The 22,428-nt window shown below is 36.0% G+C and overlaps 1 protein-coding gene across 3 annotated transcripts in view; it reads left to right on the plus strand.

Moving 5' to 3' along the window:
- The first annotated feature begins 2,580 nt into the window (after nt 1–2,580).
- Nucleotides 2,581–22,428, plus strand: part of Ikzf2 (IKAROS family zinc finger 2) — a 156,176-nt gene continuing 136,328 nt past the window's right edge. For all 3 annotated transcript variants that reach the window (XR_006147354.1, XM_042679197.1, XM_042679198.1), the window contains exons 1-3: nt 2,581–2,600; nt 3,680–3,728; nt 4,544–4,648. Coding sequence is in view for 2 of the 3 variants with exons in the window: in XM_042679197.1 (XP_042535131.1) it covers nt 3,695–3,728; nt 4,544–4,648 (139 nt within the window). In the remaining variant the exon portion in view is untranslated. The remainder of the gene's footprint in view (nt 2,601–3,679; nt 3,729–4,543; nt 4,649–22,428) is intronic.

Below are 22,428 nucleotides of genomic sequence, written 5' to 3' on the forward strand. Positions count from 1 at the left end.
ACACCCCCTCACATCTATACATACATACATACACCGCCCCCCCCCGCCCCCGCGCGTACGCGCGCACCCACCTCACTCACTCGCACCGGCGCCTCGGCCGCCCCCTCCTCCCCCGTCCCTCGCCTTTCCTCGCACGCGCACGCGCGCGCACGTTCGCGCCCGCCGGCTCTCTCGCTCGTGCCCGAGTGTGTGAGTCTGTGTGAGGTGAGGGTGGGGGTAGGGAGGCGGGGGTGAGCCCGGCGCCCTCAGCCCCCGCCGCCGCCTCCCACCCGCCCTCCGCCCGCGGGCGTCTGCGCGAGCCCGGCCGGCGGGGGAGAGATGTGCTCGGGCTCCGCCGGATCGGTTTCTCGGGGTTTGACCAGCTGTCCCGGGCTAACCCTGCTCCTCGCTGAAGATGGAGGAAGTAAAAACAGGATTACCCTTAGCTACAGATCCACTGCCTTAGTTTCCACCACCCACTGCAGTGCACAAACACACGCTAGGCACAGGAAAGACAGAAGGAACAGAGAGAGACAGACAGACAGAGGACACACTAACAGTAAACACAAACAAAAGGGTGATGGGATTGTTTTACTGCATGCACTGCTGAGGTAAATCTCCGCTTGGCTCCCCCTTCTTTTTTCTTTCTTTCTCTTCTTTTTCTCTCCTGTTCCTGGCGTGGGGAAGGACAGCTCGGTGGCGTTGGCTTCGGATTCCCGGCCGATTCTGTGCATTTGTGGATGGGTTTGCGAGCGGGAGGCTGGGGCGGGGGGGGGGGGGGCAGTGTTTTCAAAGTTAAGTGTAATTAATGTGGCATCGCGATTTTGCTCTGTGATGTGATCAAATGACTTGTTGCTGTTAACCAGTAGGAAGAATAATAATAGTAGTAGTAATGACAGAGGGTGGGTGTTTTTTTTTTTTTTTTTTGCTTTTGCTTTTTTTTTCCTTTGGGAGGGATGGGTTGTGATTCTGATTAGGATCATGATTTCTGGTTAAAGGACGCTCAGGGAAATCGGGTTGAAGATGATGTCCTCTTCCTTCGTGTGTATCATCCTCCGCCTCTCCTGGTCATCTGTTTCTGGGATGTGAATCGATTAGTCAGTTCTCATCGGTGTAGCTGTCATGGATTTAGACTTGTTTTTGCTTTGTTTTAACTTGAATTCCAAGAAGAAAGATCGGATAACCTGGCATAAATTGCAGCTGTCTAGATAGAAGGTAGAAATGCAGATCCTATTGGGATTAACACACACACACATACACACACTAAAAAAACCTGGTATGACACATGTAAAAAGGCAGCAGTTAAATCACTTTGACAGGCTCTGGTATGGGCGAGAGCGATGGAATTAAGATTTAATTTTATTTCTTTAATTTTTTTCTTTTTCTTTCTTTCTTCTTCTTCTTTTTTTTTTTTGCCAGAGGCCAAAAGCAGTCCTGTGAAGTTGGCCTGGGTTCCCTGGCTGGGTTCTGCCTGACTGTCCCTCCCCTCCTACCCCCCCCCCCCCTTTTTTTTTCCTTTCAGTTTTCTTGTCTTAGCTTTTGGTCGATTCTTAAGGAACCGGTGGATCAAGTTTTTTCTCTTCTTGTTAATCGCATTGCTGTGGCACTGACTGACCTCTCTCTCTCTCCCTCTCCCTCCCTTTCTCTGTCTCTCTTTTTTCCTCTTTCCTGAAAGTACGTGGTGCCATTCCTGAGTGACTTTTCCTACTAGACCATCCCCAAGGGACGAGGGGGAGGGGGAGGAGGAGTAAGAGGAGGAGGAGGAGGAGGAGGAGGAGGAGGAGGAGGAGGAGGAGGAGGAGGAGGAAGAAGAGAAGAAGAACAAGAAGAAGTAGAAGAAGAAGGGGGGGTGTGTTTCTTCTCCCTGATTCCTTGGTTTTGTTTATCAGCCGATCTGTTTGCTGGGTTGGGGCTCGGAATGACCCACCTGTAAAGTGCTTTTTCCTTCCTCCTCGCCTTGAACTCTGCAGGGGGCTTGGCTTGGAGGGGGCAAAGGAGGGAAAGAGAGAAAGGGGGAACCCAAGAAACTTCTTTCTTTCCCTCTCCGCGTATCTTCAGCACGACATTGTCACCTCCCTCTTGGAGGGGTTAGAAGAAGCTGAGATCTCCCGACAGAGCTGGAAATGGTGATGAATCTTTTTTAATCACAGGACAATTTCTTTTGTATGTACATTTGTTTCTCTTTCTCCTTTTTCCTTTCTTTCCTTCTCCGAGGGTTAATAACCATTTCATTGATGGGGCAGACTTCTTTCGCTTCTCCCTGACGTTTCTTTCTTTTTGATCTGTGTGTGTTAAATGTGTACATTTTTAAAGAGATAAGCTCAATTGTGCGTGGTTTTTAAAAAAAAATCTCTATAAAGAAACTGCTCCCCTTTGGAAACTTTACGGATCCCTTTCTTGAATGCCTTATGTAATCATAATTGAAAGAATTTGATAACCATACAGCAGGTTGAAATTTAAGTGTTATGTAGTGACTGAGTTAGGAATTTGATCTGATTATTCCATGAAGGAAGAAAGTTTTTTTTGGGGGGGGGGTGTTAGGGAGAGTGGTGGTGAAGAAGGGGAGGGGAGGGAGAAGGGAAGTGGTTTTGGAGACAAGAAGTGAAGCTGCCTGTTTTCCAGTAAGTAATGGAGAAATTCCAGGAGCCAGGGCTAAATATACTTGGCGATCAATACAGAAATGGCTCATTGTGAATAATTTAGCTGCTGGGGCAGTGAGAGTTTTGCAACTAAAGGCAAAAAGGACCGGGGCCAAAGGGGGGAAAATAAGTAAAAATTCTCTTCAAGACTTGTCAGTTCTTAAACTTTTTCCTTCACAGAATACAGTTAGATTATTGATCTTTTCATCATGTGAATCAAAGCTAGGGGGGTGTCATCTCATGCAATTTACTTTTGTTTCTGAGAATTAAGTTCTGTTTTGTGTCACTCATGCATGAAAATCATCTCCCCAACTTGGAGGGGGAAAAAGTGATTCCTTCCTACACAGCCAAAAGTTTCTGAAATTCTCAAAATCGGAATGCATTAAGTAGATTTGGCATTCCTGTCCAACCAGGGTCTGGCAGGAAATTAAACTTACACTAGACAGGTGCTTACACAGAACTTGGGGTAGGAAGGGGAAAAAAAAAGGTCAATTTTTTTTCAAGTCAGACTTGGCCAACTGCTTCCGAGTCTTCAAGACAGAGTTGGGCACTAAGTTTTTTGTTTTGTTTTGTTTTCTTATATTTGTTTGTTCTCCCCCTCCCCGTTAGAACATGATGAACCAACTTGCAACAATTGTGAATAGAGCTATCTGTATACTGGGAAGTCCTCAAACTGTAGTGTGATTGTAGGAAGTGGTGAATGGTTAAAAACTACTTAAATCCTGGTGGAAGGTGGCAAATTTCAGGTCTACCCTTCCCATATTTTTAATTTTTCCTCTAAAACAAGTACATTTTGATGAGCAGAGCCCTTCCTTTCTTGCCCCAGCCCATCTCACAGCACACTTACCTTCCCTATCCTATCTCAGCAGGAATCAGATCATTTGCAGAAAGAGTTCAGTGACTTGCAAATGAGCACATACAGTACACTAGTGGTATGGTTCTTGGGCACAGGTTGCAGTAACAACCTTCACTAACTGCTTGGAGTTTCAAATAAGTTAAGAATTTAATGGCGTATCGGGAAAGGAATCATTGTGTGAAGGGTTTAATCTTTTGTCTTGCAGTACTGCACTTTGACTATGGAAACAGAGACTATTGATGGCTACCTAACATGTAAGTATTCATTTTTATTAATTTGTTATTGTAATGTTAGCTTCATATCACTTATATTTTAATGTCTGAATCAAAAGATTTTACTAAGCATTTCGTACTCTTATTCATAATTTTACTTTAAATGAGTTTGAGGGAACAACTGCACAGAAGCAAAATAAGAAATTGTAAAATTAAGGGGAGTATTGAAATCACTCGTGGCTTAGCATAGAAACACTTTTCTACTTGACTGTTTTTTCCAGTTACTTTAAATTTAAAATATGTTAGGCTATGTGTATATCTACTGGTGTGGTGTGTATGACATTTTTGCTACTCTGTAACCTAATTTTTCTGGATGCATAATGTGAAAGAATTAGCTTCAAACATGTGTGTATGTGTGTGTGTGTGTGTGTGTGTGTGTATGTGTACACTACCATACTCTCTTCTTCAAACCTCTAGCTTTCTAATAGCGTTTTGGAAAATTCTCATTATAGAAACTTTATATTAAATATTTAAAGCACATGTTAAAACTTACCTTTTTTAACTAAAAGATACTTTATGTATTAATTTCCTTCTCTTTGACAATGTAAGAGTGTGTTAGGCAGTAAATTCATGTGCTTTTGTGTGTTTTTTGTTTGTTTTTTAGTTGTGACTTTCTGTCATTTCATTCATTTACTATGTATTTGTAAGAAGTATTTCTTTATGGCTTCTGTGAGGGAGAAAATTGTTTTACTAAAAAACCTGGTCAATGCATGCCACTGTGTGAATGCAGAAAATGTAGTAATTAGATTTTATGTTATGATGAGTAGAAACCAAAAGGTATTCTTTTGTGAAAACAGGTGACAATGAGCTTTCACCTGAAAGGGAGCACTCCAACATGGCAATTGACCTCACCTCAAGCACACCCAATGGACAGCATGCCTCTCCAAGTCACATGACAAGCAGTAAGTCTGCATTTTATGATTTTTTCCCTATATCTCTAGAGACAGATTTGAATTTGGTTAGATCTGTGGGGTCTGCTCACATTGTGTTATAGCTACTGCTATAGATTTTGCTAAAGAAAGAACAATACCAATTTATTCCTGTTCTTTCAAAGTGAGATAAAACATGAGTCTGCTTACTAGTGTGAACTATCCCAAGGTGGCATTTGGGAGCTGGTGCTTACCTGTATCAGGTAAGAAATGTCAGGCTTTGCTGATGGTTGTTTTGTCAGGTTTTTGTCTGAATTTGTTTCTGTTGTTGGGTGAAAAATATGGAAACATGTCACTTGCACATGACTATTAGTATGTTAGAAAAAAATGAATTTTGTATTGTCTTTATACAAAACTAAACAATCAGTGGTAAAATTTAGTGGCACTTCCTCCTTTAAAAAAAAGACATGATTTTTTTCCTCTAAAGCATTGGAAGTAAAGCATAATTGACTATTTATGGAACTCATTTATATCCATTTCTTTAACAGTGTTGAGAGCCTTTTGTTTAAGATTGTCCAGAAAGGACTGAAAAAATTTAGAAGCCTGATTTTGGCTTGCAGGAATAGATAGTTTGGGCTGCTATTTTTGATAAAGGGTCATTCATTGGTGTAGTAGTATAACATGTTTGTGAAATAAAAAGAAAAATGTATATTCTGTGACAGAAGATAAAATACTCTTATTTATTAAGACTATAGTTTGTCTTCTCTTAATTAAAATGTTTTTATCAAACTAGTTAACAAGCACAAGTGCTTTCTTATTCCTACTCAAAGCAATTTACTTCATACTTTGGTATGGATTATATTCTTATATAGAAAAGATGTCTGATTTATATGCAGATTTTTTAAGTTTGAAACTTTTCTATTTGAGGTTATATGTGAAATAAATATATTTTTTCCTATTTTTTGGAGCTTTAACAATTAAAAAAACTGAATTATGTACTTGGTTAGGAGAATACTTTGATTTTCCTAGAGAACTTTTCCTTTCCATTTACCTCTCTTACAGCCCAACCTAAGTAACTGTAAATGCACAAGCTGTGTAATTAATAAAGACTGAACTACAAGCAAAGTATAAAAACTACTCTTGAACTCATTTTGCAATTCATTAACTTTCAGTAATTTTAGCTATTTCCTTGAAATCATGATTGAACTCATTGAACTTACTTTATTTAAAACCTTTCTTTTTATGAATGGGAAACCTGAAAATTTCATCCTAGATGCAGTCCTTTAAATTCCTTTATCATGTAGAAAGGACAAGCTTATATAATTATTGAGTGAATATATGCCGCAGTATACAGATAATCTCTTAAGAGCGAATAGATCGTGCCATTAATCTTGTGGATCTTTTAGCATTAATTTATCATTTTTCTTGATTTGATAAGTTATACTATTGTACTGTACACAATAGTTGCATTTGATACTGAGACATTAATAGAATATGTTTTTATATCTCAGAGACTTTTCCATATAATGTCATAATGAGTTAAGATTGATTTTTGTGCGGTTTCTATTGGTTAAATATTTAGTTATTGGCTTTAGAAACATACAGTAGTGTGTAATTTAGAGACTTGATTCTCAATTCCTGCCAGCACTAGAACGCCATCAGAAAAATGCTTGTTAATTAGTTTCCTCTTGTATTTGTGAATTTGATTCTGCTTTTCTAAGTACTTGCTTCAGAAAGGCAGGTCAATCATCTTCTGATAATAAATAATGAAAAGTATAGGCATAATTAATGGGAACAAATAAGAACATTTGGACAGCAAAGCTTTTTTCACCCAACAACAGCGAACTTAGGTTTGGTAAAGAGTTTGTTGTTGTTGTTGTTGTTTTGAGTTACTAGCTTGTAGCAGTTCCATATTAGTACCATTTTTGGCTAAACTGCAAGTGTTTTCAAGTTCTTTTTCAAGGAGTTGCAGGTTAAATATTTTGGCTCTTACTTTAGAGCTGTCTATTGCATCCTTTATGTAGCCTCTATTTACAGTATCTAGGTTACCCACTTAGGTGTTAGATGGAGAAGATACCCATTTTTCCTCTCTGTTAGATCTAGGCGAATATCAGCATTTTAGATTGGCTAAGCAAATAGAGTTAGAGGGGCTCTTGTCTGTTAACTAGAACAGGGATCTAGAATTAGTTAGGCAGATTTTTTATTGTTGTTGTGACTTGGAATTATGTTGGGGTTTATAGGACCTGAAAAATCACTTGTGTCTGAGATTACTGGTTTTGCTTACTCCTTTTCACACTCACACAGTTGCCTTTATTAAGTGAAAATAATGTATTTTCTACACTTCAACAATATCTTCAAATATACCTCCTGGAGGTATATACTGCTTGCAAAAGGGAATTGTGATTAAAGCCAAAAGTAAATGTGAATAGAATAAGGTAGTTTCTCGTAGCAGGAAGGAGAGGTCTATGTGTGGAGGGAAAAGAGTTATTTGAAACTAGTTCAGAAGAAAATAAAATGAGTAAAAACCTTTGACTTTTTAAGCTGATATTCTGGCCATAAGATTTTTATGGATAGAATGAGCAATGTATAATAGCCCATTTATTTTGGCTTTAGGAAAGTGGACAGTATTACTATCAGGTCCCAAACATTTGTTTTGGGTATTTTTTTGACTAGTCTAAGATGAAGGACATCTGTACAACTTGCTCCCAGCTATTGTGTAAAAAAAAAAATGACAGCAGCTATCATTATTTGACATTGCTAGAATAGAGTATTGGTGACTTGGAAGAGAGCTGAAAATGTTATAATGCCTGACAGTTTGGGGTTTTAAAATTCAGTGTGTTAGATAACTAACCTTCAAAGAAGAGGTATTAGTGGTCTTAACATTGTATAATGACTACTTCTTAAGTTTTAGAACATGTTTTCTTATAGAACTTTTGACTTTTTCTTCTTGAATGAAGAGCTCTTTGAGAAGAGGTTGGGCACTATTGCCAGAGATCATTAGTGTCCATATTGAGTTTGCTGACAATGTTCCGTGTCAGAGATGACAGCATATGCCTTGATGGCTACTGGAAATACACAGTGTTAAGTGATTTTAAAAATAGAATTCTGGAGGTTAAGAATCTGAGATAGACAGCTCAGACAGAACAATATAAAAATAATTCATATTGTGTTTCGGGTCATAAGATGAAGCTTACTCTGTGATTCCTTGTGTTTGTGAGTTAGCTTATTTTCAGTTCTTGTATAGATGCTTCAATATCAGTTTGAAGCTGTTCTTCATCTGGAGATCACTATTTTGAAAATGTTTTAAAGTTTAAAATTTGTAAATAATCATAATTGTCTTACACCTACTTTTATAGTGCCAATAAGTCACTATTCTTTGTAGGTATAGTTATTTCAATAGTATTTAAAAAGTATATCCTGACACAGAATTTGTTTCCATTGCTTTAAAATTCTTATGTGGATCAACTGTGCAGTCACTATTATTTATCAGTTGTTTGATGGCCAGGTGGCATGTAGGGAATTGGAAAAGCAGTAATTCTAGTTTTGCAAGACTCTGACCAGTAATCAGGTCAGAGAATCTTAGTGTATTCTTTTCATAGTACTTCACCTTCATTTTTTTTTCTTTCCTACTTTCCATTTTTAGAGCCTTGAGAAGCCAAAATGTATTATGATTTCTGTTTCTCATAGGTGGAAATGGAGGATTAAAGAAACCAATTGACTTCACTGGTGTCTTAGCAGAAAGACCATGTTCACAGGGTTGGGACAAAAAGCTGGGATATTCTCTTGTGGATTAGATAACTGGTGTCTCAACAATGCCATCCTCTGAAGGCATCTGCTGTGTTGAACACAGACCGATGTTTTATTGACAAAAAATAGTATTAAAGAAATTGCAGTGTTGTTAGGAGGGTGGAGTGATATCAGATAATCTTGTCAAGCCTTGTTCTAATGCTCTTTTCAAAATACAGCTTATATTATAGGACTCACTGGCTTTCTGAGTTGTCTTCTATAGCTTAGTTTGGCAGTCACTCTTGGTTGGATTTCCATGGACACACCCTAATATAACACCAGATGGAGTTGATGTAAGATCTGGCTCTGTTTGGAATCATAGTGATTTGATTTGTACTTTACATTTAGTTCTTATTGAAAAATTAAAACAACAGCGAAGTTTGATTAGTCTCCTTCACAGCTATCAGAATATGTCATGATGATTGTGTATCAAAAGAAAAAGAAAGGAAAAAAGGAAACTTAATGGAAGTCTACATTTATGTAAGTAATCAACAGCATAATGCTACATTTTTTTGATCCTCCTTCCAGAAATGACCACTGTCTTTTTAGGGTGCTTAGAAGTGAGGTCTGTCTTAAAAAAACAAACAAAAACAAAACAAGCAATGTACTATAAGTTATTCTCATCTGTATTTGTCAAAATCTGTCTTTCCTGATATAAGTACTTCTGTAACATAATAGATTAGATTCTATTGGTATTCTTTCAGTAAGCTATAATGAATTAAGATCTCTATATGCAATATTCTTCTCTCTTCTAGCTTAGGATACATTGATATGTACATAAATATATATGTATACATACACATATATGTGTATATACACATATGTGCATGTGTGTGTATTTAGTAGTACTTATATATGTACTTATGTAATGCATATAATTTGGAATTTGGTACTACTTTCCTTTTTTGGATTAATTGAGATTAAGAATATCTCTGCTTTTAAATAGGTAAGGAGCATTTAGGAAAATTTTCCCCCTTAACTATAAACATTTTAATCACCACTCAATTTCAAGGAGCAAGCATAATTTATTTAGGGAGCCTAGAATACTGTGAAGTATGTCAAATGCTTTCTGTGTTGTTTGAGGGAGGTAGATAATTTCTTCATTTTGTAACGGAACACTGAGGGTCATAAAGGACTTGGGATTTACACCAACCTGCATTAGAATTCTTGATTTGCTACTAACTTGTGTGGAACTTTGACATTTTGCTTCACATAAATTTCTTAGCTCCATTTACAATGTCGGTGTGGGGGGGGAGGGAGGAAGGATTGGGTGGGGGGGAGGGGGGAGGCTGGGAAGGTAGGTGAAGGGTAAACAAAGGAGGAGGCTGCAATGCTTGGTAAGAAATGTATGCATTATCCTGCCCATGTAATTGTAACCCCTCTGTACAGTATGTTCTCAAATAAAATAAAATAAAATAAAAATTTCTTAGCTCCAATTTCCTCATCAGTAATTTGCAAGTAACCAATACTGGCCCCAGTTGGCTTTTGTGAAGTTTAAATGAGACAGTACATGGAAAATGCCCAGCACAAACTCCTGCCATCCAAAACCTGATAAAATAATTACTACTGCTATCACTCAGAATCGTCCTTTTCTATATACCTGTGACTCATAAGAAAACAATTTGTTTTCAGATCCAGATTTGCTTGAAATATAGTTCTTTTGTTCTTGATTTTTTTTACTGCATAGATCCATAGAATAGGGATAGGGATTTCTGATAATTTAGGGTAAAGTTGAAGAAAATAAATCTGCTATTATTTAAAGTGTCTATCAGGAGTTAAAACATATATTAGGAGTCTGTCTGTATATATTGGGTTTTTAAAAATTGGATCTCAGTAGTCCTGAATAAAGTTTTGAATCCATGCAAAGAAAATCATTGCTTATCCTTGGTATTCCCAGGACACCAGTCATTAAGATGGAGTAGCCTGGGTATATGGAGAATCAGTTCATTCCCAGGGAGTTCCCATTTAAAATTTAATCTCACTTGATGCTTTTGAGAGTACCTCAAGTCCTTATGTAATTAAATTGTAGGCCTCATTGTTATTACTTGTGCATTGCGGGCCGGTGGGGGCAGGGAGTACTAGTTTAAGTGTTTTAAATTTGAAGTGATTTTAAAATATGATTATTCATTGTAGGCCTTTGATATTTTGTTTTATCATTCTTGTTGATTAATTCAACAAATGTTTTTGTGCCAGGTACATGGAAGGGAATCTAATGGGAGGCCATGCTTGTCTTCTAGGAGCTCATGCTTTGGCAGGACAGACAGATATCTGAACAGTTGTAATAAGCTCATTATCATGATATTTTGAGGCTGAGAGGTGGTACCAGTTTGGGGATATTTTCTAGAGGGAGAGAATGCTTCATCTGAGAAGTAGTAATCCTCAAGGATTTAGAAGAAAAGTTGAATACGTCTTTTGTAAATGGTATACTCAAAATGAGAATTTTAAAATAACACCGTATTCTGGGAAATTTAAGCAGGTTGTCCTGTAGGAATTAGAAGCTAAAGATGATTCTGAAGAGTTTATGAGGGCAGGATGGTAGACTCTACTGTATAAAAGAGAACTTGGCTTTCATTGTCAGGAGAGCTGAGAGTGACCACAGAGCAGGTAACTTCAATTTTTTGATTGATATGGATTACATTAATTGCACAGTCATGATGAAGATTGTGGATGGGATAGAAAGCAGGCTAAACTCTGAATTACCTACATCAGGGTTTGTAATGAGAGCTAACTATAGTGGGGATAAAAAGGAAGAGAAGGATTTGGGTAACATTTTACAATGGACAGGACTTAGAGTTAAGGACTAGAGGAAGTTGAGGATGTTCAGCCCTAAATTAGTGGCTACATGGTGCTAGGCTTCATCAGCAAAGAAAGGAAATAATGGAACAAGTTTCCAGGAAAAAACTTGGTTTAATTTATGATACTATGTAGCATTGTAAGGTAGGCTTTTGAAAGAGATAGCAACAGTATGTAGAAAAACTAAATTGAAGTTGTGAATTTTCCTAATAAGTGAAAACTAGTATATAGCTTCTGTTCCATTGCATTGCTCCTGTATTGCTTTTAAAATAACTTAGTACTTCTTAAAAATTCAACCCTTAGTAATTATTAGCATTTTATTGGTGGCCTATTTCCTCAATTATCCCCATTAAATCAAATTCGATATCAAAATAGATATGCACATGCTTTAATAAACCCTTTGCTTAATGGATTCTCTTTATGCTAGTTTCAAAAGTTGAGTAATTTGTAAGATTGACTCTCTGTTTTTTAAATAAATTATTCTAGCTACCACTTCTCCTTAAAATTGCTGTAGTATTTTTAATATAATTTTATGGTTTTGTTTTAAAAATGTAATAGGTCTAATATATACTGTATATTTCTGTTGTTCTACTCTTAATGATTTGTTTTTATTATATAACCCATTCTTTATAAATAAAGATGTTATATTCATAAATAGTTTGTTAGCTAAATACCAGCCTCTTCTGCCACTTAAATAGTAAAAAAAATTAGTAATGTAGTTTGGAGCCTTTTTGAAAATTTTGAGATAAATATGCAGACATTTAAATATATGTCTATATGAATATACACACACATACACATAAATACATATAATATTAAGATGATTTGGGAAAAATCTTAATTTTGAAAAATGTTAGTATTGTGCACATTGGCAAAATTATGTATTGAGGAAAGTATTATAGTAAACACCTTAATTAACATACCCGCTGTCTTAGAATATCTATTATAGAATTTCATTTTAAAAGTAAGCTCTAATTACCTAAGACATCATCAAATGCCAACTGAATGTTAATGATGAACATATTTCTGAGCTTTTCTGTATGTGGAGATTCAGAACTCTCTAAAGAGCTATTTTTCATCTTTGCATCACTGATCCAGCAAATATTTATTGAGCACTTACTTTGTGTGATGCACTGCTGGTGTTTGAGTGCAAACATATGTTTGGGGTATTTTGAAAAGAAGGATGTTATCTTCAAAGATCCAAATGAATTGATATTTTATGTGAGTTCATAATGCTGCTTATAGCATTTAGGAGTAAATAGGTATGTTGTGAACACTATGTTATATGTCCATTATAGGTACATTTTTTTCTTCTCATGGTTTACCTCTCAAGTGTTTTTCACATTTATAAATCTAAAGATGCAAATGCATAATGACATAGGTAAAAGGGCAACTAGCTATCCAGGTAGGTTCCCATAGGATATCTTACAATGAATTCGCATTTAATACCAGATTTAGTCCTTATCTTTCCAAGTTTCAGTACCTGATTTGTGGTACAGTTCAAGTGAATCCTTTTATTGGAGATGACTCAAATTAATGAGTTTACAAAACTGACATTTAAAGTCAGAATGACAATTTATGTTTATACTTTGGTTAAAATGGAAACAAACTAAAAACTTTAAGCAACAAACTTAGGGTCTGGGTCACTATAGTTGGCATAACCAGATTCCTTTGCTCTTGAGAAAATTTATGTAGGTAATTAGTGAAGATCATTTGGTGAGCAGAATCTGAGCAATTAAAAAGTTATCTAATTCACATGTTTAATGTCCCAATCAATATATGCAGCATTATAACAGAAGCTACAGTTTTCATTGGTTTGAAGTCCAGTTCCTTTTTTCCCCTTGAATGGGATAGATTTAGACTCCCTAAGTCTAGTCTGCTTGAGCTTTTCATTTATTTTTTACTTTCCTTGGCTAATTTCTGGATTCAGTCTTTAACCTACATTAAAACAGAGAATCAGTTTGCAACTGTTTTTGCTGGCCTGGAATACATTCCTTTTCTTTAATGTGATTTATATTTATGTTACAAATTTGTTAAATGTTGATTTTTTAATAGCTTAACTCTAACAGTCTTATAATTCTTTTAATGACTACCTTAACCATTTTTACCATATGTTCATCCATTCACAGACCTGTTTGCCAGGTGATTCAGGTCATCAGCAGTTTAAGAAGTTATTCCCCAGGGATCTATAAGATTTTTTTTTTTTAAAGCCCTTAAGTTTTCTGATCCTATGCCATCATATTCAGTAAATCCAAGGTAATATTATTGTAGTGATTTTCTTGCAGCCACTATTGTCATCTGCATGATACTACTATATGTGGTACATGGAGAATTTACCGATTGAATTCTATCTACTTATAATTTTAAGCAAATTCTCTATTAGTTACTTAAAATTGTTTTTAGTAGCAGGCACATGATGAAATGCTTCAATTAACTTTTCATGTGCACTCCAGATATTTCAAGGAGCATATAATTAATCAGCGTAAAGTCACGTTTTAATACATTAACATTCTGGGTGTCTACACCTTTGACATTTTGTCATTGCTCTCTTATTATCATCAAAGCTGTTACACCTGACGATATCATCTCAACCTACATCTTATCATCGAGACATCAGATGTAGGGCTTGGTGATGTTTTGAAGTTGTAATTTTAGTTGAACTAACACTGGGAATTTCTGGTTGAGTTGTAAAGAGTTATCATATCTACTATATAAAACATGAACATTTTCATAAAGATCCTTCTGTTGTTTTAAGACATTATGTATTTAAGTAAGTACTATTTATATATATAAGTACTATTTATTTACATATTTCTCTTAAAAAGGATTTAATCTTTTAATTAGACATGTCAATGTTTTCATTATTTAGCTGGTCTTATGTAGACTGTTTTAGTTTTAATACACTTGTTACTATTTAGATAAAAAGTATGTATCTATAATTTTTAGGTTTGAGGGTTTATATTCCTGATTGTGAAAAATCCATTGATCTGTATTAGCAATAATTGATGGGTTGGGCATGGAGTCTCATATGTGTAATCCTAGCTACTCAGGAAGTAGAGATATAGAGGAGTTAGGTTTAAGGCCAGCCCAGGGAAGAAAAGGTAACTAAAATCCATCTCCAAAATAGCCAGCAAAAGCCAGTTTGGAGTCATGTCTCAGGTTTTAGAGCACCTGCCCATTAAGTTTGAGACCAGTAATTCAAACCCTGGAACTCTGGTTCTACAAAAATGAAAGGGGGAAAAAGAATAAGGAACAACAATTTGCTGAGATAATTCACTTATTATTTAAAGCTTGGCAATCTGGCTGCTTAAATAAGAATTTGTAGTGTCAAAGATATGTGTTCTGTAGTAGGTAGATAGCAGTACTTGATCATCTTGGGATACTGTCTTAAAAATTATAAACACATTAAACACTGATTCTAATGTTATGATGTGAAATATTGACGAAATATTTGAAAGCTGCAATTGATTCTTCTTAGATATAACTGAGAAAGAACTAGGAGAAAAAAGAAACAAATATTGTCTGTAAGTCTTCTCTTTTCAAACTGTCAATACAGGATTTGTACCCTGTTCCCCTGTCTGAAACACTGACAAAGTAATAGCCTAATGACAATTTTTGTACTTGGGAGTTTGGAAATTAAATAAGGACCACGTACTCCCAGGAAAATCAAATTTTTAAACAAACTATATATATATTGATATATATTAAATAATATATCACATGATGTATAATTTCATAGTAAAGTTGTTACTATGAAAGTTTTGATGAATTTGAGTGGTTTTCGTTGGTCTCATTGTTTTATAGTGGCTAGTTACAATTCTGAAGTCTTTTTTATTTTATTTTATTATTTATTTATTTATTTTTGTGTCCAGTCATGGGGCTGAACTCTGGGCCTGGGCGCTGTCCCTCAGCTCTTCAGCTCAAGGCTAGTGCTCTACCACTTGAGCCACAGCGCCACTTTCAGCTTTTTTCTTTTTATTTATGTGGTGCTGAGGAATCGAACCCAGGGCCTCATGCATGCAAGGCTGAGCCACCTTCCCGGCCCCTGAAGTCTTTTTTAAAAACCCCAAAAATCAAATCAAGAGAACCTAGTTAACTAGACAATTGATTTCTTACATCTACCTGCAAGATAATGCTACTTACATTTTAAAAGCATGTGCTTTTGATACAGTTCTGTGATCTGTGAAAGAAATAAGAGTTAATCTGTTATTCTAAATACTTCTGAATTTAAAGATTTCTTATTGCTTGCACAACTAATAAAAATGAATATAGTTAGCCATAGTTTCGAATAATTACGGAACTCTGGTTTGCAAGGGAACTAAACATAGTTTTGTTCCTGTGAATCTACCTTTGACAACACAGTGCTATTGTAGGCATGAAAATGAACAACTGATATTGAGGATAAACACCTAAATCTGAGGTATTTCCATATATAAATGTTTACTCATTAAATATTATTTTATATTTATTTACAATGTAGGATGTTTTCTTAATCACAATAACACATAAGCATTTCTAGAAAATGTTATATATTCTAAATGAATATAGGTGATATTCATTTGTAGCTTGAGATGCCCTAAAGTTAATAAACGTTATGATCACATTTAACAGTGGCAGTGAAGAAATTGTATCATTATGATAGGAAAAGAAATTTGAGTAGAAAGAGTTAAAACTTACACTTAGATTCTCTGCTCTATCTTCTAGGGGATAATCAAGTTTACTTAAAAAATCATTAGTCTATGTTCATTTCCATTAATTTAAGATTTCATCGTATTGCTAATGTTTTTTAATGTTAAACTCTTAAAAAGAAGCTGAGAGATGCCACCTCCTATAAAGACCAGCTAAAAGGAGGGGTGGAGGCTTGACTCAAGTTGTGAAGCAATAGCAAAGCTAGCAAGCTGAATGAGTATGACATGTTGAGTTCAAGCCCCAATACCACCAAAAAGAGAAAAGAAAAAAAAATTAAAAAAGAACTTTGTAGGAAATCAGCTATATTTAGTATATATAGTCTACTGTACTTTGTTAATGGAGTAGGACCTGTAAAAATGATTTGAGACATTTGAAAAGGATGAACAGAGGTATGAAGAATAGAAAATACCCATCAGAGTAGCTCAAAAAACCATCAGAACAGACGATGGCAGTGATGGAGAAAACTGTTGACTGTGACTGGAGATCTAGTGGAGAACAGCAAAAGGCAAAAGAAAATAAGGCTCTTGTGCTCCCTTTTATCATTTTTTCAAAATATATATGTAATCCTAGCTTCTCAGAGGCTGAAATCTGAGGATTGTGGTTTGAAGCCATCCAGGCATGACCATTTGTCAGTTTTTTTTGTTTTTGTTTTGTTTTTTGTTTTCTCCATAAGGCTTGAATTCAGGGCCTGGGTACTGTCTTCTGATGGTTAATTGGAGTTAAGAGTCTCATAGACTTTCCTTCCCTGGCTGGCTTTGAACCTTGGTCCTCAGATCTCAGCCTCCTGAGTAGCTAGGATTATAGGCGTAGGCCAATAATGCTCAGCCTTTGAGACTCTTTAATCTCTAATAAAAGAAGAGCTGTGTTGGGGAGAGAAGTGATGGTGGGGAAAAACAAAGGAGGAGGTAACAATGCTCGGTAGGAAATGCACTCATTACCCTACCCATGTAACTGTAATCCCTCTGTACAGTATCTTTACAATAAAAAAAAAATTAAAAAAAAAAAAAAAAAAAGAAGAGCTGTGGCTCAAGTGGTACTGAACTAAGCTTAACAAAAAGTTCAAGGACGGCACCTAGGTCCTAAATTCAAGTCCCAAGACAAGTATACAGGTTCTCAGGCTTACACACACACAAACACACACAATGTGAATAGAGAGAAATCAGAATTTTTAAGCCAACCATGGAAGCTTCCTGCCTGAATGATGACTGTGGCAAGAAGATAAATGTGATTTCTAGTAGAAAGCAAATGAATGAGCAGTGGGCTCCAGTGAAGAGAAGTATAGTTCTTGAGTTACTTGAAAGCTAGGTAGTAGGAGATGAAGGTAGATTAAATTGAAAAATTGGGGTTCTAAGGACTGAGCCTAGAAAAAATGTGTTTAAAGCCAAATGAATGTCTGTACTACTGGATTTTTTCCCCTTCTGTACTGGGATTTGAACTCCAAACTCAGGGCCATGTGCTTGTCCAGTTGCTCTACCACCTGAGCCACACCCCAGCAATTTTTGCTTTAAGTTCCCTCCTGCTTTTTGCTTTTGGGCCAAGGGCTATCCTTAGGCTGAGATTCTCTTACTTGTGTGGCTTTTTTTGTTTTTTCATTTTCTTGTTTTTTAAATAGCTGAGGTTACAGGCATTTGCATTTAGACTACTGCACCCAGCCTAAAATAGTTAGTTTTAATAAACCAGTGTAGTTACCAGTGGCCACCCTAGATTGGTCTATTGTTTCTTTGTCTTTTTTTTTTCTTCTTTGTTTTTGCAGATCTGAGGTCTGAAACTTGGGGCCTTGCACTTGCTAAACAAATATTTGTCTACTGAGCTAAATTCCCAACCCCATACATTTATCTTTTGTACAATACTGTAATATGTTCTGTGTTTTATGTGAGTTATACTAAGTGGTTGTATTGTGAAATTGTCATGATTCCTGAAATGCTGGTCTTGCCCCTCAGCTGTCATTTTACTTTACTTCAGTCAGAAGAAGGCTTGGAGAGATTAGGGAGAGCATGGCTCTGAAGGAAACAAAGAACATTATCCACTTTTTCCCAGCCCCCTCTTGTGGAGGTGTCAATGAAAGAGGAACTTGATATGGAGCAGAAGAGATGTTTTCTGATCTGTTGCTTTTTTACTTTCTTCTGGAAGAGTCTACCACATGGTCGCTGAGTATTTAAAAGATTTTCTCATCATACTCTCGGAGATTTAGAGTGCCTGGATTGGGTTATTTTATTTTCTGAAATTAAAACTTTGTGATAATACTTCAGCAAAAATTTATCAGACAGATGAAGTTCATATGTATTATTGTTTGTTGAAGAAACAAGATGAAGGTATATGTATAATTTACTCAAGAGAACAAACTGTTTTTAAGCCCATTGAAAGTAACACTTTATTTGTAAGATTCATTACACAGAATACTTTTACATCCTGTATAGAAAATATAAAGAATAAAACTTGAGCTTGTTAGGTTAGTGTAGTACACACTTATAATCCCCACTTCTTGGGAGGAAGGAGGGCAGCCTGCACAAATGAATGAGACACTATTTGAAAGACAAACTAAAAAACAAAAGAGCTGAATGCAGATGTCTTAAGCTTAATATTTATTTAAGCAACTGCAGAATAATCTGCAATTTCTGATAATACTTAGCATTTTATTTTCTATTGGACAATAATATATAGGTTTAAAAGTGATGGTATTGAATGTGGTTTTCTCTTTCTTTTATATAAAACAACTCATACTCAGCAAGATAGATGATTCATCTCTTGGAATCTTAGCTCTATTTGTAACACAGGGACATTAATATCTGCTTGTCAAAGAGATGATGAACATGAGTGGCACTACAGGCAAAACTTCCAGAATGGTGACTAGCACGTTCAGAATAACCAAACGACAGTTATTGTTAGATTTTAAAAGTTGAAAAAAATAATAGAGAGCAAATCCTACAAACACATTAAATCAGATATGTGTACAAATATGTACATGTCAAATAGTCTTCTGGGGGGACATAGCTTTAGTCTGCTTTTCATTAACAGCCATTTTACAAAGTAGTCTGAAGTTTTGTCTACAACCTTGACATGGTATTCTGATCACTTGTTGGATATATCTATTTCTCTGGTTGCTATCAGGTAGATGTATTAATAATTTTGTTTGAAAAGAAGTATGTGTGCAAGATATAAGGAATTTATTAATGCTGTTGTATTTGAAATAATTACCAGAGAAATGAAAGTAATATTACCTAATTAAAGCAAATCACAACTAAACCTGCTCTATTTGAGGAGAACTACAATGGAGTACTAGTGCATTTCTTTTGAAGATGTCAACTGGAGATGCATTTGGTGTCAGGTCATGGGTGCGTAGTATATGTGCCTCCTTTCTCAGAGTGGCTTCTGTTTAGCATGAACTTGTTCTGTTGTATGCTAGACATGTTGGTAAGTGAATTCCTGATAGCCTCTGAAATTTTATAAATATCAATACTCATTGCTGTTGTATGTCTTCTAGGTCAAACTTTTAACAGATATCAGTAGTGTCCTATTATTTTTCTCTTATCCTTTTAAAAATCAAGGAGAAAACAATCTTTTCAGAAGACTTTGACATAGAGCACATTGTCAATCATAGCTTGAAGTTTTCATGGGTCTAACAGTTTCTTCTAGTAGTTTTTTGTTCCAAAAAAATTTTTTTAAACCACTTCCCATCTCTTTTCCTCATTACCTATTTTTTTTTCTTGCAGCTTATCATTCCTATAAATTGGACACTGCTTGAGGGTAGAGAAAATGACTTTCTAATCTCTGTAGCCTAAAGGTAGCAGATGGAATTGGGATGTCACCAAACTCATTGGCTTTGAGTTTCAGCTATGGTTAGTCTCCCTTCATTTGCAAGAGATAAAGCACACACACACACACACACACACACACACACACACACACACACACACACAGAGAAGTAAACAGAAGTGCCTGTCTTATGGAGTTCAGAGAATCAATAAAGTGACTTTAATAAAGCTTTTCTCACAGGAACTGATACCTTTCAAGAAATGATGCAAAAACAAAATAAAACTAGTTTCTCATTTACTTAGAACCTATGTAGGTAGTCTTATTCATAATTGTCTCCCAGTTAAGGATGTTGTCTATTATGTTAGTAATACATATGAGTAAATATATATTGATTATCTGACTGAATCCATTAGAAACCTATCACAGTTATTCTAGAAGTTATTTATTCAGATTACTCACCAGTGTGGTTGTGTGAGTTATGCCATTGGTGTTGAGGATGCCAGAGACCAAATCATCTACTTATTCTTGCCCACAAGGTAGCGTTAACATAAACATTGTGCTTAGCTGTAGTTTTCTACTTTCAACTTACTCATTCAAGCAGAATACTATGTTGGGCTAAAAATTTAATGTACTTGGAAACTTTACAGGGCTTCAGAAAAATACACCTTTCATTTTCAGTATCATTCTAGAATATAGAGATGGATTTTACAGAAAAAAAGAACTTTTAAGGACATACGAAAAGTTTTGATGCATTATATAAATGTATTCCTTTGCATGAAAGGATTGAAATTAACATCAGACAATTTTGTTATATATGGCTAAGAAGTAGGACATAAAAGGTAGAAACGTTTAGGTTGCATATGAATGTGGTGTGTAATAGTATTGTTGCTTTCAGTAAACTCTTAGCCAGTATTTAAATCTGTAAGATTATTTAGAAACCTGAGAGTCAAATGGCTCATCCTTGAAAGACAGTTCTATTTATGCCAGATTAGGAGGCTAGACCTCAATTTTTATAGAGTATTTGTGGTGATTATCACCTTTATCCGTGATTTAATTATTATCATAGTACTTTGGAGATACACAATGTTTATAAAAGAGACTGCCCCCATTGAGTTTAAGCCTTTCTTTTCTTAAGTGTATATAATGAATATCCAGACCATTTGTTAGGTGTGCAATCATTAGCTAGCATTGCAAATATTTGTTTATAATTATTCCTGTAGTTTCAAGAAGTAAGTCATTGGTGTATTTAATACTTTGGACAATTCTAAGTTCTCTCATTTTGTTTTCTTCCCTCCCTCCTTAACTCCCTTCCTCTTTTTCTTCCTCCATCTTCCCTCCTTCCCTCCCTCCTCCCCTCTCCCTCCCTCCTTCCTTCCTGCCTGCCTGCCTGCCTGCCTGCCTGCCTGCCTACCTGCCTTCCTGCCTTCCTGCCTTCCTGCCTTCCTTCCTTCCTTCCTTCCTTCCGACTTGAATGTAGGGCCTGAGCACTGTCTCTGAGCTTTTTTTATTCAAGGCTATTCCTCTGCTACTTGAACCACAGCTCTACTGGGTTTTTAAAGGTTAATTTCAGATTAGAGTATTACAGTCTTCTCTGTCAGGCTGACTTTGAACTGGGATCCTTTGATCTCAGCCTCTTGTATAGCTAGATTTACAGGTGTGAGCCACCAGCACCCCATTTGTTGTTCATTTGTTTGTTTTGCCAGTACTGGGATTTGAACTGAGGGCCTTGAGTTTTGGCTATTTTGGCTCATAGGTGACACTTTACCACTGGAGCCACACTTCTATGAGTCTTTTGTTGTGACTTTGAGATAAAGAGCCTCTCAGATTTTTCTATCCAAAGTAGCTCTGAATAATGTGATCCAATAATGTGATCTTTAGATCTCAGTTTTCTGAGTAGCCAGGATTATAGATAGGAGCCAAAGTGCCTTCTTTCTTCTTCCTCCTCTTCTTCCCCATTTGTGCTAGTACAAGGGTTTGAATTGGTTGCTGTCCTTTGACTTTTTTGCTCAAGTCTGGTGCTTCTCTGCATGAGGCATACCTCTCAATTTTTTTTTTGCAATTTTACTTCTTAACTAGAAATAAAGAGACTAAAGAGCCCCAGATGGCTTCTATCTCAATCCTCAGATCTCAGTCTCCCGAGAAGATCTGAGCCACCAGCACCCAACAGAACATGATCTTAACGAGTACTGTTTTTATTGCTCCTCTACTCTAGTTGTGCTTTATTTCCCCCCCAATCGTCCAACAAAAATTGATGTTATTCCGAAACAAATGAAATGTTATTTGCTTGGCAGGAGGTTCTATGACTTAAACCCATAATATTTAGGAAAGAAATGAATTTAATCCTAACTAAACTGAAGTGCAAACTTATGTCTGTATATCTCTAATAGCAATTAAAGTATGATAGATCATATACATTTTTATGCTGATAAATAACCCTGTGTAGTAATCAGTTTGTAATTTTCTGTTTGATTTTGCTTTCATGTTTTGTATGTGATTGGACTTGAATTACTGTAAAATACTTTCAAGTGCAGGTGAGGTTTGTTTTAGGTCACAATTAAAATGTATTTTTACATCGTTAAGTGGCTTTTAAGGATGGTTTCTAACTTCACCAGGCCCCCAGATGCTTCAAGTGTGAACTTTATGGATATTTTGAATTTAAATGTGTTATCAGGATCACATGTCTGGATAGTCACAATTTGGATTATTGATAGCTATTAATTGTGTGTATCACCTTGCAACAAAGTACTTATTGCTTTGAATTTGGAGTTTTCATCTTTTTGCTGCTTCTGGAG

The sequence above is a fragment of the Dipodomys spectabilis genome, unplaced genomic scaffold (genome assembly GCF_019054845.1).
Source record: "Dipodomys spectabilis isolate Male_0828 unplaced genomic scaffold, ASM1905484v1 ptg000051l, whole genome shotgun sequence".
NCBI lineage: Eukaryota > Metazoa > Chordata > Mammalia > Rodentia > Heteromyidae > Dipodomys > Dipodomys spectabilis.